Source organism: Trichosurus vulpecula, chromosome 9 (genome assembly GCF_011100635.1).
Source record: "Trichosurus vulpecula isolate mTriVul1 chromosome 9, mTriVul1.pri, whole genome shotgun sequence".
Classification (NCBI taxonomy): domain Eukaryota; kingdom Metazoa; phylum Chordata; class Mammalia; order Diprotodontia; family Phalangeridae; genus Trichosurus; species Trichosurus vulpecula.
In genome coordinates this window covers 78,354,964-78,371,413 of record NC_050581.1, presented here as the reverse complement: position 1 = coordinate 78,371,413, position 16,450 = coordinate 78,354,964, and the positions used below count along the sequence as shown (strand labels likewise).

General features: G+C 50.2%; 2 protein-coding genes across 6 annotated transcripts; both read right to left on the bottom strand.

Moving 5' to 3' along the window:
* Positions 1-236: 236 nt before the first annotated feature.
* LAT (linker for activation of T cells) lies at positions 237-7,276 on the bottom strand. The gene is given in 14 exon segments (XM_036738437.1): positions 237-499; positions 739-816; positions 964-1,026; positions 1,616-1,669; positions 1,886-1,986; positions 2,071-2,119; positions 2,277-2,303; positions 2,394-2,434; positions 2,642-2,693; positions 5,942-5,982; positions 6,172-6,202; positions 6,421-6,523; positions 7,119-7,141; positions 7,144-7,276. Coding segments are annotated over 14 exon segments (801 nt in total). The 3' UTR covers positions 237-494.
* A 639-nt stretch (positions 7,277-7,915) lies between these two features.
* On the bottom strand, positions 7,916-15,412 carry SPNS1 (sphingolipid transporter 1 (putative)). Of its 5 annotated transcripts, none has more exons than XM_036739317.1 (14): positions 15,295-15,412; positions 14,894-14,976; positions 14,169-14,495; positions 13,570-13,635; positions 13,334-13,470; positions 12,725-12,876; positions 12,469-12,535; positions 12,181-12,326; positions 11,622-11,777; positions 10,652-10,841; positions 10,328-10,393; positions 9,808-9,906; positions 8,792-8,963; positions 7,916-8,485 (listed from the first exon to the last, which is right to left on the bottom strand). In XM_036739317.1, exons 3-14 carry the CDS (start codon positions 14,425-14,427, stop codon positions 8,391-8,393), a joined length of 1,605 nt encoding a protein of 534 aa, XP_036595212.1. In that variant the 5' UTR covers positions 14,428-14,495; positions 14,894-14,976; positions 15,295-15,412; the 3' UTR covers positions 7,916-8,390. The 5 variants fall into 5 exon arrangements, with proteins under 5 accessions (XP_036595212.1, XP_036595215.1, XP_036595216.1 ...); XM_036739320.1 differs by having other exon boundaries at positions 14,861-14,976; positions 15,295-15,408; XM_036739321.1 differs by lacking the exon at positions 15,295-15,412 and adding an exon at positions 15,184-15,281.
* Between the last annotated feature and the right edge of the window lie 1,038 nt (positions 15,413-16,450).

Genomic DNA, 16,450 nt, shown 5'->3' with positions numbered 1-16,450 from the left:
TAGAATGTAGATTGTTCATAAATTCGGGCCTACCTGGCTTTCAGTAGCCATCCCAGGGCCTAAGCACAAGGGTGAATAGAATACATACTTTTTTTCACATATATATAGACATGTATTATTTCTGGACATAGAAATACACATACATACTCAGGCCCAAGGGTATAAACATGGACATATGCACTCATTCACACGCTCAATCTTTCCACACTCCACACAGCACCAGGGCCACACTTAGCTAGAAAGTCTTAGACTTTATTTCAATACACTAAGGAAGGACTATAGCCTATAGGCTAAGGAGCAAAGAGGGTAGTTGTTCTCAGGTTATGTCAGGAGAAGAAGGTGCAGACTGCTTGGGACCAGGTGGGGGCAGGGGAATTTTCAAAGTGACAATAAGTTAAAGGGTTGATTCTCAGGATTGTGTCAGGATAGGAACCAGAGGTCAGGGGTGGTCAGCAGTTCCACTGATGCTTCCTATATCCAAGAGACACTGGGCCTCAGGCTGTCAAATAAAATAAGGCAGTGAGAATGATGTGAACTGAGCAGAAAGCTCAGAGACTTGGGTGAAAGGGGTTCCTAGGAGGAGTTAGTACTGTAGAGAGTGGCGGGATGTATGTGGGAGGAGGGGAGGAGGAGAGGAAGGGAGAGCACCACTGGGCTGCTAGGAGTGGGAAGGTGGGGAGGTCGTCTATTAGGGTCAGAGTGAGGACGGGGAGGAGAGGGGCTTAGGTAATCTCTCACTGAAGGAGTGTCCATTTTGTTCCTGTACGTTCTCGTAATCTGGCCCCTCTTCCTCACCATCCTGGTCAGTCACTGGGGCTGCAGGGGGAAGGGATGAATGTGGACCCTGATCCTCAAACTCCTAGCTTGATGACTCCTTTGTACCCTCCCTTGCCCTAGTGCTCCCTCCCCAAGGGGCCGGTCCCAGCTGGAAACTCTCCCCCACCCCCTCCAATCCAGGCTCACTCCTATCAGAAGGTGTTCTGTCATCCTGGGCTTCCGGCACATTCACATATTCACAGCTCCCACCTGGATGCAGAGAGGGAAGGAGAGAAAAGGAGTTGTAGTGGGAGGGTGCAGGGGAGGGAGGAGGAGGAAGAAGAGAGAGTGCAAGAGAAAGAGAAAGGGAGGCTGCAGGGGAGGAAGAGGGGAAGGAAGAAGGGAGGGTGTAGGGGAGGGAGGGAAAAGGAAAGGGTGCAGAGGAGGGAGGAGGGGAAGGAAGAAGGGAAGGTATAGGGAAGAGAGAGAGAAGGGGAAGGAGGAAGAGAGGGTGGAAAAGAGGGAAGAAGTGGGGAGAAGAGAAAGAAAAGGAAGGAGGAGGGGAAAGAAGAAGAAGGGTATGGGGGAGGGAAGGGGAAGGAGGGTGTAGGGGAGAGAGGGAAAAGGAAAGGGTACAGAGGAGGGAGGAGGGGAAGGAAGAAGGGAAGGTATAGGGAAGAGAGAGAGAAGGGGAAGGAGGAAGAGAGGGTGAAAAAGAGGGAAGAAGTGGGGAGAAGAGAAAGAAAAGGAAGGAGGAGGGGAAGGATTTCACTCTGGGAGGGGAAGGGTCTTGTTGGTTAGGGAAGGAAAGACAGAAGGACATGGAGGAGGCATTGGCATAGGCAGATAAGTCACTTACCCAGAGACACCTCTGTACTCTCTGGGACATTCACATAATCATCTCCATGCATCACTACAGGAAAATACCCCAGGATGAAGAAGTCAGAGCCAGTACACCCAGAGACCACCCTCCATGTCACCCATAAATACCCTAACATATATACACATACCTTTCCATACCCAGCCACACAGAAACTCCCCCATCCCAGCCCAGTCCAGTCACCCAGACAATACCCCTCCCCCAACCTAGACAGCCCACCCCCACCCCCACTCCCAACTCCCAACTCACAAGAAGATGGACTATCCCTAAGGCCAGGACTACCCAGGTTAGGTGCTGAGTTGGACAGAGGTGCAGAGATAGAGTTTGGGCAGCTATCTGGTAGAACCTCACTGTCAAGAGGAAACAGGACAGTGTATCCCCCAAGCCGATCCCTTCTCAAAGACCCTCTCTTTGAGGCCAACCCTACTACTCACAGATAGCCTTCATTGGGGTAATCCTCATCTTCATCAGCATCCTCAGGTTCTAGCTCCAGGGGAAACACAGGTATCAGAGCAGATGGTCTGGGGAAACCTCATCCCTCTCCCCCACCCAAGAGCTGTCCAACCAGGCCCATGCCTTCCTCCCTCCCCTGCCCAATGTCCCAGCCCAACCCCCCAACTGCCAGGGGTGACTGATATACCCTCATTCTCGTAGCTGGGCTCACTGCCTGGGAAGAAAATGGAGAGTCACTGTCAGCTCAACCACCCACTTCAGGCTACAGAACCACCCTTCATAACTGATTCATTGCCCAACTCACGGGTGTCCAGGTCTCGTACCCCTGGAGGTCGTGGAGAATTCCTAGAGGGTTAAAAATTAGGGGTCACCACTCGGGGAAGGGAAGGAGCTTTGAGAGCCAGAGGAGTGGTGGGAAGTAGTGATGCCTTGGCTCTGGGGAGGCAGGAAGTTGGAAGACTGAGGGCAGTGATGTACATGTCCTAGGATTCAGAGGAGGCCCCAGACTTCAGATTAGACCGGGGTGGCTGAGAAAATAGGGCAGATACTCACGGGATAGGGAGCCGCTCTACCTGGCTGGGTCCTGGATACGTAGTATTAATGTCTGTGGGGTAAGGATTAGGGGTACACAGCATCAGAGGACCTGGGGTAGGGGAAGTAATCAGAACAGGGCTGAGAGCCCCAAGGAGAGGTAGGGGACAACTTGAGATCCTCTTCAGGGTATATGGTCTTCAATGCCTAGAAGAACATTTTCTTCTCTTCTTTTTTTTTTTAGGACATTTTCTTCAAGAAATTCAAAATCCAAGAGGATTGGGGACTGAAGGATCTCTTAGAATAATTCGTGATTCATTCAACAAACATTAACGAAGTGCTTACTACATCCAGAACATACAGAACACTGAGCTAAGAGCACCATGGGAAATAGAAAGTTTAGCAAAGACATGGCCCCATGGTCCTCTCACAGAACCTAGGGCCCAGTAAGGGAGAAGACACAAAAGCATTCACAATACTACGTGAGAAATGTATCATACAGCCGACAAAACAACAGGATAGGAGGTCAGAGGGAGAATGTTATTGACTAGGGGAGGGGGGAGCTTTCCAGGTATGGGGGTGGGGGCTTAAAAAAAAGATGGGCAGGAATTCAGTAGGTGAAGAGAGGAAAGGAGGACATTTCAGGGATAGGGCACATAAGGGAAGGTTTTGTTTCCTTGAGAAAAAAATAATTTTTAGTATTTTAATTTTCACTTATTTTACGTTATGTTATTATTAATATTTTAAAAATATTATTACATACAATCATTTCCGAAAGCCCTTCACATCTACAGCATAGGATCACAGAATTTAAAGCTGTAAGACAGACTTCAGAGTTCAAGTTTGGCTTAATTCTCTCACTTTACAGAGAAGGGCCTGTCCGAGGTCCACACAGCTAATAGGTAACACAGAGTGAGCTTTCGAAGCCTGTCCTTCCTAGGGATCTTTCCACAAGGTCTCTCCAGATGTGGTCGTTTAGCAGTTTTTGCCAAAGTCCTCCCTGGGGGAGGTGAAATTCTCTAGCTCTTCTGGCCTTAGCAAGGGAAATCTTCTCCTCCCTTCAACCTACCCAATGGAAACTCAATAGGATACAACAAGGCTGAAGTTTGAAAAAAATACCAGATAAAACAAATATGGCAAAAAACATTGTCAGCAAGAGCAGGAAGCACGTGAAGAGGCGTCAGAGTTAGAACCAGTCATCTCCCAAATTTCCCAATCCGGTCTGACCTGTAGGGGCCCTATTTCTCCATGTGTCCCTAAACCAATAAAGGAGGAGGTGCAGGCCCCAAGTGGGGTAAGTATCGCATGAGTCACTAGAAAGTAATGGTCTCTTGGGACTTGATTTCCTTCAAGACTCAAGTACCCTTCTACAAGCCTCTACTCACCCCACTCAGTCATTAGTACTCACCTCTCCCAGAATTACTTTGCATTTATTTATCTGTGAACATGTACTTCCCCCCACCACCTGCCCAGGAGAATGTAAGCTCCTTATAAGCAAGGACTATCTTTTTTGTCTTTTTATGTCTAATACAAAGGCCTGCCACAGAGTTGTTGTTTGTCCTTCGTTCTCAAAGAGGACCATGACATCAGGAAACTGATACCACGACTTGCAAGTGAATCAGATTTAAGTGAGGCAGTACTGTGCAAAGTCACCAGCCTCACTTTCTCCTCCAGAGCCATCTGGGTCCAGTAGCCAGATATAGATCAGGATGACTGGAGATGGCCCCTGGTGCAATGTGAGACCTTGGCCTTTTTAAGCTAAGGTCTTCAAGGGTCTCATTTTGACGGAGGCAATGCTCATTCAGGGATTAACACAGGTTAAGAAATGAGCCAAGGAATGGCCCCTTTTGCCTAATTTAAAAAAAAAAAATCAGTCTGGGAGGAGAAGACACTCAGGGCTCCTGACCAAAGAGAAACAATTACTATTTACATTCACTCTGAGCCATCAGGGCCTGAACAATGACCACTAAGTGGGGCTTGGGCTGTGAGTGAATTTGGTTTAAGGCATGGTCTTTAGCAAAGAAATGTAGCCCATAAAGCACAGCAAGACATTTTGCTAGGTTTCAGCCATAAAAATTTATATTCTTTGGACAGAATACCTACAGGTTAAGGTTATGATACCCCATGAAGATAGAGAGAGAGAAAGGAGGAAAGGGAAGGGGAGAAAAATGAAGGAGGAAGGAAAGAAGGAAGGAAGGAAGGAAGGAAGGAAGGAAGGAAGGAAGGAAGGAAGGAAGGAAGGAAGGAAGGAGCTGTGCTGCCCAACTGGAACTGGCCCCTTCCTTCTCGAAGAGGACCATGACATCAGGAAGGTGATGCCATGACTTGAAAGTGAACTGGATTTAGGTGAGGGAAGGCTGTGCAAAGTTACCGGCCTCACTTTCTCCTTCAGAACCATCTGGGTCCAGTAGCCAGATATAGATCAGGATGACTGGAGATGGCCCCCACCACAGAGTAGGCACTTAATCAAAAGCTTATAGAATTGAACTAAATGGTTTGTGATTGGCTAATTCCATTCAATGAACTGGATTCATTAAGCAGTCCACTATGTGCCTACACAGCTTGGGGTGGGAAGAAATACAAAGATGAATAGCAGTCCTTGCCCTCTGGGAGCTACTGGGAAGCTGAAGATCTCAATGTCTAAAGGGTCTAGGCTTAGGGAACCTCAAAGCAAAGGTTCTTAACACGGGGTCTGTGGATACATTTCAAGCAGTCTGTGAAACTGGATGGAAAAAAGTTACATCTTTATCTTCACTAACTTCTAACTGAAATTGAGCATTTCCTTAGATTGTGAACGTAGGCAACACACTATTATTCTGGGAAGGGGTCCATACGCTAACATCAGGGCTACAGGGCCATGGCACAAAAAAAGTAAAGAACCCCTGCCTTAAAGGGTGACCGTACATCGGAGCTGGGCTTACAGAAGGGACAAAGAACTGGGCTTAGCTCTGTGACCTCGAGCAATTTATCCCCTCCCCCCGGGGTCGCATCCTCGCATCCCCCAAACTTGTCCCTCAGTTTTATCATCTGTAAAATGAGGTCAGACTAGATAATCTCTGAAACATCTTCCAGCTCTAAATGCAATGATGCTGTGGGCCAAGGGTTGTGGTAGACATTCCAGGGGCAGGAGACTGGGAACAAATCCCCAACAAAGACAGTGCGGACATGTAACAAAAGCCATCTCTTTCAAATCCTCACATGCTGACACAGACATGTATGTACTCACTCCCACAGTGACTCTCCCCCAAGACTTCATTCCCTTATTCCTAAAAGTAGTCCCAGGGAAGTATATAGTGTATTGAGACCTCCTGCCATACTCACAAGGGCGTTTGAGGATGACTAATCCACTTTGGTGAGGTGAGCTGGTGGAAAGAAGGAAGGCATGGGCTGGGGGGTTGTAGAAGAGGAGGCCCCATACTTCCAAGCACCCACCTCCAGCCACCACCCCAGTGTCTTCTCACCAACCAGCCCCTACTCAACTAGCTCCCCTCCTTGCAATACTGGTCCATCACAACACCATTTGGGAATGAGGAATAGTCAAAAACACTCACCCTTCACTGTGGGGGACCTCCAAGTTGGGGCCTGTGAAGGAGGAGGCAGGTGAGGCTGAAGGGATGGGACAGGAACAGGAAGTTCCTTTAGGTTAGGGCAAGGGAGAGGTGACCCCATAAGAGGAACAGTGGATGAATATGTGAATGTGGGAACATAGGACCCTTTGTGCAAAGTGAAGGGATGGTTTATGGGGTTGACTGGGTCTAGGGGCCTTCAAGCTAGAGATGAGCTACAAGTACTTCACTTACCAGGGAGGTCTCGGCAACACAAACACAGGGCAGTGACAAGCAGGGCTGGGAACAGTAGGATGAGGAGCCAGAGGAGGCTAGGGCCCAGAGAGGTGGTCTCCATCTGGGGCACAGGCCAAGGCCCACAGGTTAGGCCAACCTGGAAGGCCGGTCCCGGAAAGTCTTCCAACCATGTCCCACCCCCATCCATTCCCTTTCCCACTTAACTGGATGGGAGCAAGAATTCTCTGCTCAGGTCCCAAACTTTCCTCCCAAGATAATGAGTGGAAAGGAAGAGTTAAAAGATTTGGAGGTAGAGAACATCTAAGCCCTCAGCAGGTAATGGTGTCACAAAAGCCAGGCCCACATAAGGGATGCAGGCCAGAAGAGGCCAGAGGCTATAGACTTGAGGCAAAGGAACCCAGGTATTCTGAGTGTGGTGTCTAAGGGAGGCATTGGGCTCAGCCGGCTGTCTCTCTGTATCAGAAGGGCTCAGGCCAGTATCAAGAGAAGCTGATACAGGCAAATAAGGGCCAAGTATGAGGCGCTCTCTACCTCTTAAGCACTCATAGGATTAGGGTGGCTATGGAAGACAAGATTAGGTTCACCATGGTCTCTGCTGAGCCTTACTAGCCTACTGGGAGCTAGACACACTGGCTGGGGCGGGGGGTCCTGTTTGGGCACCAGAAACCCCCTCCACTCCCTCCATGTCCCCATACCTGGTCCCTGGTCCCGACGGTTCTGTTCCCCGATCCCCTCCTCTCCCTACACTCAGCGCCTGCCTGCCCGCCCGCAGCAGGAAGCTGTGGTGAGCTCCGGGCGGGGACAGGAAGTTATCGTGGCTCCTCGCATGGCTGCGCCCGCCTTCCACCCCCATCCTTGTGCCCCCCAGGGGGAGGGGAGCACCCCAGATCTCCCCCATTGCCCCAGCCAGCAATCCTACTTGGGATAATCTCTTAGAGCCTTGGTAATCAAGAATTCCCAGCTGTTCTCAAAAGGTCCTCCTGAAAGATTAGGGTTAGCACCATAGTTTAAGTCAGGGGCCATATGTTCCCCAAATGGGGTCTTGTTCATGCAGGAAACAATACTGTAACGGGGAGAGGACAGGGAGAAAGAAGAGAATGTCACTTTAACCTCTCTCAGACTCAACTTCCATCTTCATAAAGAGTGGGTTGGATGAAGGATCTCTGACATTGTCTATCATCTGGGGGTAACGGAACAGGATAACTACTATCTTATCATCCCTAATGGCTGGACTGCCTGTTGGATAGCGAGAGGACAAGCTTCTCTATTAGGAAAAGACAGTGAGTGAGTCAATGTCACATTGGACCTAACGGAGTCACAGACTGCTGGAGCAGGAAGGGCTCCTAAAACACACTACACCAAGTTCTAATGTTCACATAAGGAAAACCCTGAGCAAAGGCAGAATCGGCCTGCCACCACACAGGGCTCCTCCCCTTCTCTCTCTCTCGAGTCTCGGAGCTGGGAGGGAAAACGACACAAGCTGACACTAGGCTCTGGTTACAAAGTTTATTCAGATAAAAATAGCACCAAACCCTCCTGCCTGGACAGTGGGGGGGCACCTTGCCCCTGACCCCAGGAAGGTGGCTTGGAACCCACCTACAGCCTGACAGAGGCAGAGGGAAGAGAACTTCTCTCCCCAAACAGACCTGCAGAAAGTTGAGGGCACCTGCTCCGTGACCTTCCAACCACCTGCCCCTCCCTGATCCAGAATCATTCCCTGACCAATATTGCTGTGCATGTAGGGTATCTATGTGTGCGTGTACAGGGAGGGAAAAAGGGACAAACCTCAGCCACTGTCCCACTCCTGTGGTCCCAGATCCGAAGTCATGGTACCACATCAGCCATAGGGATGGTTAACAATCCAGGGTGCTGGGGTTACATTCAGAGTCCTGCCCATCACCCACCGCCCACCTATCCCCCTGAGGGGAACCAAAACACAAGGTGGCCTCAAGCCATAGTCCACCCAATCAGATGAGCACACTGGACACCGGGACCTTAGTAGAACGGCCGCGCTGAGGGACCACAATCCGATCGTCTGGAGTGGGCACGTCCCTCAGGAGTCCTGGGGAAGAGGAGAAGTAATGAGATCAGGGAAGATAAACATCTGAGAGAGGAGTAGAGGACAAGGGACAGACACGGGCCTACAGGGAGGAAACACAGGCACCCCAGTGGAAGGGAGGATTGGGAAGGGACAAATGGGCAGAAAGACAGTAGGGGTGAGGAGGTTAGGGGGAGACAGTGGGAGGTGGATGATGGACAGAATCTAGGGGACGGAGAGAGTACAGAAGACAAAGAGATTTGGGGAAAGGGAGAGCTGGAGACAGAGACAAGGGGCCCTGGGACGAGGCCTACAGTGGGGAAAGCTCACCTTGCACATGGAGCTGGGCTCTCTTTCGATCACCTTCAATGTACATGGCGGTACCCAGAAAAGCTGCACCCCCAAGTGCCCCTACAAAGGCACAAAGCATGAGGGAGAACTGCAGGGCCCGGAACTGGGAGAGGAAGGAAGGGGGCCAGTCACGGCGGAGACGGTCGGATATCTAGAGGGGAGAAGAGAGAGCAAGGAGTGGTCATAGCCTGGGTGGGGGGAGGGCTAGGAGGCTGAGACCACTTCATGCTAAAGGGGGATGGAGGGAGTCAGAGATGGGGGGAAGCAGGACAAAGGTGAATAGAATCAGGACAGAAATAGAGAGAGATGAGGCCAGAATGGGACAGAGACAGGGGAGGAAAACAGAGGGAAAGCGGGCAGGGACAGGCCATCAGATCAAGTGGAGGAGACAGAATAAGGCCAGGAGGGGCACAGAGTCCCAGATCAGTGGTGAGGGACAGAGACAATCAGATTATCTGCGTTGTGTGCACCTCCCTATCCCATATTTGTTCAAATGCCGCCTTGAACTGTTTTCTAATTTGATGTTAGTCTTGTCTCCCTACAAAAGCTTCAGACCTAGGACCATATTGTCTTCTCCCTCCGAATCAGACAATCAGAATTGGAAAGGACCTCCCAGATCATGCAGAGAAGACCTGAACACCCTAGATCACATGACCCTACCTGAAAACTCTAACAAGTGGTCCTCCAGCCTTCACTTGAAAAAGCTCAAGGATGAGGAGCTCACCACCTTACAAGGCATCCCATTCCACTTTCTGCCTCCCTTAGCTCTCTGACTTAAGAACAATAAGTATAATCTCCCTTCCACATGAAAGCTCTTCACCCCTCGGAGGACAGTGCTGGACACGTCAGTGGTTGCTGAAATCAGACTGACCCTCCTGGATAACAAAGAATCTCTGTCTCTCCTCCCCTACCCCATCCTCATTGCTTCCTAACCTGCCCTGGGCTAGGATGACCCAGCCAGGGCTAAAGCCTCCCAAAAGGAGATTCACACTCACCAGCCCAATGAGGTAGGGGCTCCCAGCATCTCCCAACAGATGGGACAGGACAATCTGGAAGGCCTCTGCTGTTGACCGGCGTGTGGGAATAACCACATACTAAGAAAGGAATTGAGACCCAAAGTTAGATCCCCCAAGAGGCCAGGGAGCTGAGAAGAAAGACCAGGATAGAGGGAGCTAAGCTTGGAATTCCATCAACACTTTCTGAATTAAGCTGCTCAGCCCAAACTACATGGAAGGAGACAGAAGAGAAAGACTATTCTCCTTATATGACAAGTGACCCACTGAGAGTTTTGAGTTCTGTCCCAAGAGCAGGGATAGCCTCCAATGGATCACCCACACTCGGGTAGGAACCAACCAACAGCCCATAAGTGAGAGTAAGATAGAGTCATGGGTCAGTTTCTTATAGTGGGACAAAACAAAGCCACTGACTCAGGGGAACAAAAGCCTCACCAAGATCTCACTAGCCAAAGTACTAATCACCCCTCCATGTGAGATCAGAGATGGCCCACCCTCTCACCAGCAGAATGTCTGCTACAATGGCCCAGTTCATGGACAGCAAAATCTCTCCAATGAAGATGAAAACCTGAAGGGAGAAAGTGGACATCAGGGAATAACTCTGCAAAGATTAGCAGCTCTCTGCCTTTCCCTCTACTTTTCCTTGAGCCATGTGGGGAGGTGTGGGATTGAAGCTGGGAACCATGAGTTTTGCTTCCCCACCAACCCCTCCACCTCCATCCACCCCCACCCAAGCTCAAGGCTGCTGCTGGGAGGGCTCTGCCTGCACTCTTGTAGGCTGGGGTTGGGAGGCATCTGGAAATTGGGAAAAATTGAGGACACTCACATAGGTAACTACAATGCTGTCCTGGGCACAAGCCAGGGCCAAGAACAGAAAGGGGGCAGATCCCAGCAATCCGGCTGCACAGACTAGGGGGTCAGCCCTGGGGTTGGTGCGGCGAAGACGGCGACTGATCTCTACTCCAGAGGCCACACCCAGAATCCCAGTCACACAGGTGATCAGCCCAAAAATGAGACTGGGAAGGAGAAAAAAGGAAGACTGAGGGGAGTAAGGGGCCTAAGGCCTGCCATGTTTGTGTAAAAGGTCTCTCTCTGCTTTCCAAAGTTTAGCGTCCTTCTCCTCTAGCAGAACTGGGCCTAAAGGCTGGGATGTTGCTAACACCAGGTATGAGTGAGGGCTCCTGCCCTGGCCCGTACCAGCTTCTAGAAACTGTGGCTCCTCCCTGGACCCAGCCCAGGGGGCCCCTCGATTTTAGCTCCAGGACTTTATCTTTCACTAGCAAATGTCATTTCTATAGGGCTTTAGAGCTTGATTCTGTCAAATGGGCAGTTCACCCTCATTCTACAGAAGAGGACACTCAGGCTAAAAGAAGTGACTGACAAAAGGTTGTATGGAAAATATTTGATAAGTTTTGAACTCAGTTTTTCCAAATCCATGTTTCCTTCCACTCTCTCATAGGGGCCTCCTACTTTATAAACCTTCAATTTTTTCAAAACCCCAGCCAGATTTCTCAACAAGTTTCCTGAACCTTCCTGGCCCCGGAGACTATCTGGCTCCCTGTCCCTAATGACTCCCTTCTCTGGCCACTGTGAGACTGGATGCTGGAATCTGACATCTGCTCCTTCTTAGCCCTTTTTACCCAGCTGCCATATATATATATCAGCCCAAAAAAGAGTTTTACAGGGGGAGGAAGAAGGACCATTCATTCTGCCAAGGTGTCAAGCCACTGAGGGAAAACATGAACCCACAGCCCCTTTCCATATCCCTTCCCCACTCTGAGAAGCCTTCCCAGTACCTGTCTGAAGAGGAGCAGGAATCTCCAGGGAGGCAAGGTGGGGTCTCTCCTAAGACCACTCGAGCACGGAGCAGGAATGCTGGTGCCCACAGCGCGAGGGACCCCGTGACAAAGGCCACAGCCGTGAATCCCAAGGAAGAGAGCACAAAACTGCGACTGTAGCAGAAGGGAGAAGGTCAGGGTTCAGAACAGTCATCTCCTAGCCCTCAAGCAACCCTCAGGGCAAGGGCAAAAGTTAATCTAGGGGGGTGAGAGAGAAGGAAAGAATGGTAAAAGGAGACTATTTGGTATAAGCGGCATTTACCCTTATTAGGCAAGGAGACATAAGACGAAGTTGTTAATTTCCCCTCCAATACCTGCACCGCAGTTTAGTTATCTAGCCACTAGATGGAGAAGGGTGTAAGGTTTCATGGCTCACGCTTCCCACGGGTGAGAGTCAAAGTACACACGGGATGAACTCCCACTTCATTTTACAGGAAGTGTGTAAGATCCTCCTTAATGGACTAAAGGAGTCCAAGGGGCATGAGTCAAGGGTTATACAAAAGTCCCTGGGACTCACTTCCGAGCCAGAGCCCGCAGATCAGCCCACCAAGAGGTGGGGTTCAAGGGAGGGGTGTCTGAATGGCGTTCCACAGCTCCACGAGGTGGTTCCCTCACCACCAGGAACAGCAGCAACACTGCTATCATCCCAAGGCCTGGTGTAACCTAAGGAGAGACAACAGTGCTCCCAACCTCAGGACCAACTGGAGGCTAGAGATTGGTGAGAAAAACTTTGGAAGAGGGCCTAAAGTAAGAGGCTCAGCAAAGATGATCTGTACACCCTCTCCATCCCTGGTGGGAGACTCACCCTGAGTGCCCAGTGCCAATCGCCAGCTATATCTTTTACTTTAGATCCTGCGATATAACCCAGACCACTGGAACAAAGATTATGGGATTCAGGTTAGAGAATGAGCCACACAGAAGCTTCTCCACTCCCCAGATGAGGTCAGCGTCTCCACCCCAACTAGTTTTTTGTCTCTTGTTCTTCAGGCCTGAAAGCCCTTCTCCCAGCCTGAAGACAGAGCCCCCTAGTTCCTCCTATTTCCTCTCCCCCATGATCTCACCTGCCCACAGGGATAGCAAAGTAGAATACACTAAGCATTCGACTCCGCTGATCAGCTACAAAGAGGTCAGCAATGAGGGTGGGGGCAATGGTAGAATAACTGGCCTCCCCAACCCCTACCAGGCCCCGGGTGAAGAGGAGCAGCCAAAATCTCTAGGAAAAGAATTAAAAAAAAATATTAGACATTCTCCACTTCAGAGAGTTTTACAGGACTTTTACTGACCTCCCTGGTTCTCCAAGCTTCTTGGCAAAACAAAATGAGTCAAATCTACCTGAAATGCTGACTTAGGAAGTTATCTACATATAAATGACAGCTGAAACCACGTAAGTAGTTCAGTTCTCTAAGGGAGAGAACACAGAGAAGAAAAGAGAATCAAGGACAAAGCCTTGGGGAATGCCTACATTTATGGTGTGGGCAAAGGAAAGAAAAAAAAGAGGTTAAATGTGGAAGAGAATGAATGCCCCTATAGCCTTGATGTTCTTAGGTAAAAGAGAAGACAAAGAGAAAGCTACTTAAGTAACACATGAGTTTGCTGTAGTTGTGTCCCATAACAGATCACCGGTCAATGCACTTTGAGAGTGAGGCCAGAACCAATCGACACTTGTTCACCTCTCTAGGGATGAATGAAGAACCCAGAGTCACCAGTGACCAGAAGGCAATGCCACCACACATGAGGTACTTCCTGTTATATCTGTCACCCAGGTAGCCAAACACAGGGGCCAGGACCATGTAACTGGAAATAAACACTGCAGAAGAGACAGAAGGATTAAACCCTCTCATCAGAATACCCTGTCTCCCCAACCAAAGACCCTGTATCACTGAAGAGTTACATAAGAGTCACTCACCAGTCTGGATGAGGCCAGAGCTGCTGTCGCCAATACCAAAAAACTGCTCGATATCTGGAAGAACACCTGAAAAACAGTTCAATGGAAGAGAAGATGGTGAGGGAAGGAAAATATCCTTCAAATCAAGCTTATCTCCTTCTTCTTACCAACAACAGAATCACCTCGAAGAGCCCCTGGTCTTTTCTTGGTTGCCTTAAAATTCAATCCAATGTTTACTAAGCACCATTATGTGCAAAGCGTTCAGGATACAAAACCAAAAATTAAATAGTCCCTACCTTCAAGGATGGGCAGCTAGGTGGCACAGTGTATAGAGTGCTGGGCTTGAAGTCAGGAAGACTCATCTTCCTGAGTTCAAATCTGGCCTCAGACACTTATTAGTTGTGTGATCCTGGATTAAAGTCACTTAAACCCTGTTTCCCTCAGTTCCTCATCTGTAAAATGAGCCAGAGGACAAAATGGCAAAGCACTCCAGTATCTTTGCCAAGAAAACCCCAAAATGGTATCATGAAGAGTCAGACACAATTGAAAAATGACTGAACAGCAAACAACCGCCACCTTCATAAATCTTGTGGTTACAAAAGTCCTTCCAAATTAATTACCTGCCACGGTAAAACGGTCCATGTAGTTAAGAAGGTTGATATAGCAAAGTACACCCACAATCAAAGTCGAGTGTCCAGGGGAGATGCCTGTTATCAGCTGTAACCCTTCCCCATCAGGGTCTTCTCTGTCCTGGGGTTCTGACCCTACCAAACTTGCAGTCTTGCCAGTCCCAGGGACTGGGCCCCCCATTCCTTCTTCTGTGTCATCTGCTTGGCTGAGAAATGGGGCTGTGTCTGGCTGACCCAGCAGTCCAGACATAGCTGCCCCTCAGCCAGTTCTCTCTGTGGTTACTTGTCCAGCCCACTTTCAGGCCCAGCCAATTTAACCTGGAGGAAAGAGGAATATACATTCACTATGAAGAAGATACAAAGTAGGAATTAGAAAGAGCCTTGGAAACTAAATCTAGTTCCTTTTTTAAGTCTCTCCTGGCTTCTAGTTAATTCAGTGATTTTTACAAAGATAGATGCTGAGGCCCAAAGAGAACGACTTACTTGCCTAATGTTCTTCATAAAGAAAGTCTTAACTCACAACTCTTAACAGGCCTTCATAAGGAACACTACATATATCGTCCCTAATGGGAGTGAAAAAGACCCAGGGAAAATGCCTGTTTACATTCAAAGGGATTGCTTTATATGTGTTGTATATTTTATCCTCACAATTGTAAAAGTTGGTATAATTATGCCCATCTTACAAGTGAAAAAATTGAAAGCTCAAAGAGTCAAACCATTGGAGTCTGGTCCCCCGGTCTGCAAGGCCCAGCCTCCACCGCGGTCCGGCCTCTGGGCTCCTGGGCCCCTCCCACCTGACCTGGGAAGGTATACACAAAACATATCCACGTGGTCACTGCGACCCCACCGGGGGAGCAGAGAAGGCAAGCCCGGTATCATGGGGGTGTGGGAGCGCCTAGTGCTGGGGGTGCAGGCATGTGCACCAAAGCCCAGACACCCGAGGGAGCAGGCCCGTGAGGCAGCACGGAGGACAGGAAAGGGGTCCGAGCAGGAAGGCCGAGCTTACGGGGAAAAGGGGGGAGAAGGGGCGGGGAATGCGGCTCCGTGACCCAGCCCAGCCCCCGGAGCAGCGGAGCTCCAAACCGCCTTCTCCTCTGGTCCAGGGAGCTCCTCTTACCCCAATGGGGCACGGTTCCCGGCGCCCACCGCCTCTGCTACAGCAGCTGCTACCCCGGAGTGCTCAAGCACCGAACTGCCCCGCGGCCACCGCCATGATGGCTACACGGAGGTCATGTGACCCGAGGGCGTGCGTGAGCCGGCGGCCCGGACCCGGGTGTCACGTGACAGACTCCGGACCTGAGCACGTGACGGGGCAGGTTATGCGTTACTATGGCAATAAGGGGACTGGTTTGCAACCTTCCCGCTAACCTCTCCCAAGGCCTCCACAGCCCTCCAGGGCCAGGCGGCGGCGGCTCCGAGCCCCGAGAAGCGGCCAGTTGGGATGTCGTGGCTCTTTTCTGCCTCCAGTTACGCCTCTCAGACCCGGACCTGGCGCCTAATACACGCTTGATGCCGGAAGAATCCCTCGGCGCCTGCAGGCGTTGCCTCGGTGGCCTCAAAGTCCCTTCCAGCTCCCGATCTAAGCTCGCAGTGTCCGATAGACCTGGCCGGGGGCGGCCGCCCGGGGCCCCTCTCTAACATGAAGGGCACCGACTGCACCGGCTCTGAGATGAAGGGTCCCATCCCACACTCCGAGGCTCCGAACCTCAAACAGAAATAGGGCTCACGGGCGCCCCCCCGCGACCGCAGGGGAAAACCACACGGGGAAGGAGTTTGGAAAAGGTCCGAACCCTAATTCCTGTAACCAGCCTGCTTTAGCTCCAACATTCCCTGCGCCCACGATCGTGCCCCCTTCACCCCCACCTGCTGAAATGTTACCCTCCTTTTAAAGCCCAAATCAAATGCTGCCATGATTATTCTTTGATGGTCCCAGGCAATGATGATCCACCCTCTGCCAAGTACTTGACATATCCATCTTGTGTACTTATTACATATAATTTGTGTGTTGTAGGTATTTGTGCTGTGATAACCTCACAGCTCTGTTTGTGCTCTGATGCCTCAACGCCACAAGGAGGTAACTAACTTCTCTCTGCTTCTCTTTGGCAGCCCCAACAAGCTCTGGCAGGTCCCACAAGGCTAGAAAGGCTTTAATTGAGGGCCCAGCCACAGACAGGTGACTAAAGAATGACCCATCTAGCTAGGAAAGGCTCATCTCTAGGCTGGCTGTAGGTTGATGAGGTTTTCTGTCATAATAATTCCAGATCTTTTAATTC

What these genes read in the sequence shown, in the direction of transcription:
- SPNS1 (XM_036739317.1), bottom strand. Translation starts at nt 14,427, where the DNA reads ATGTCTGGACTGCTGGGTCAGCCAGACACAGCCCCATTTCTCAGCCAA. An exon ending in CTTCATTCATCCCTAGAGAG is followed by an intron (nt 12,877 to 13,333) that starts GTGAACAAGTGT and finishes TTCTTTTCCTAG; the next exon opens with AGATTTTGGCTGCTCCTCTT. An exon ending in TTGTAGCAGACATTCTGCTG is followed by an intron (nt 9,907 to 10,327) that starts GTGAGAGGGTGG and finishes TTCCTTTCTTAG; the next exon opens with TATGTGGTTATTCCCACACG.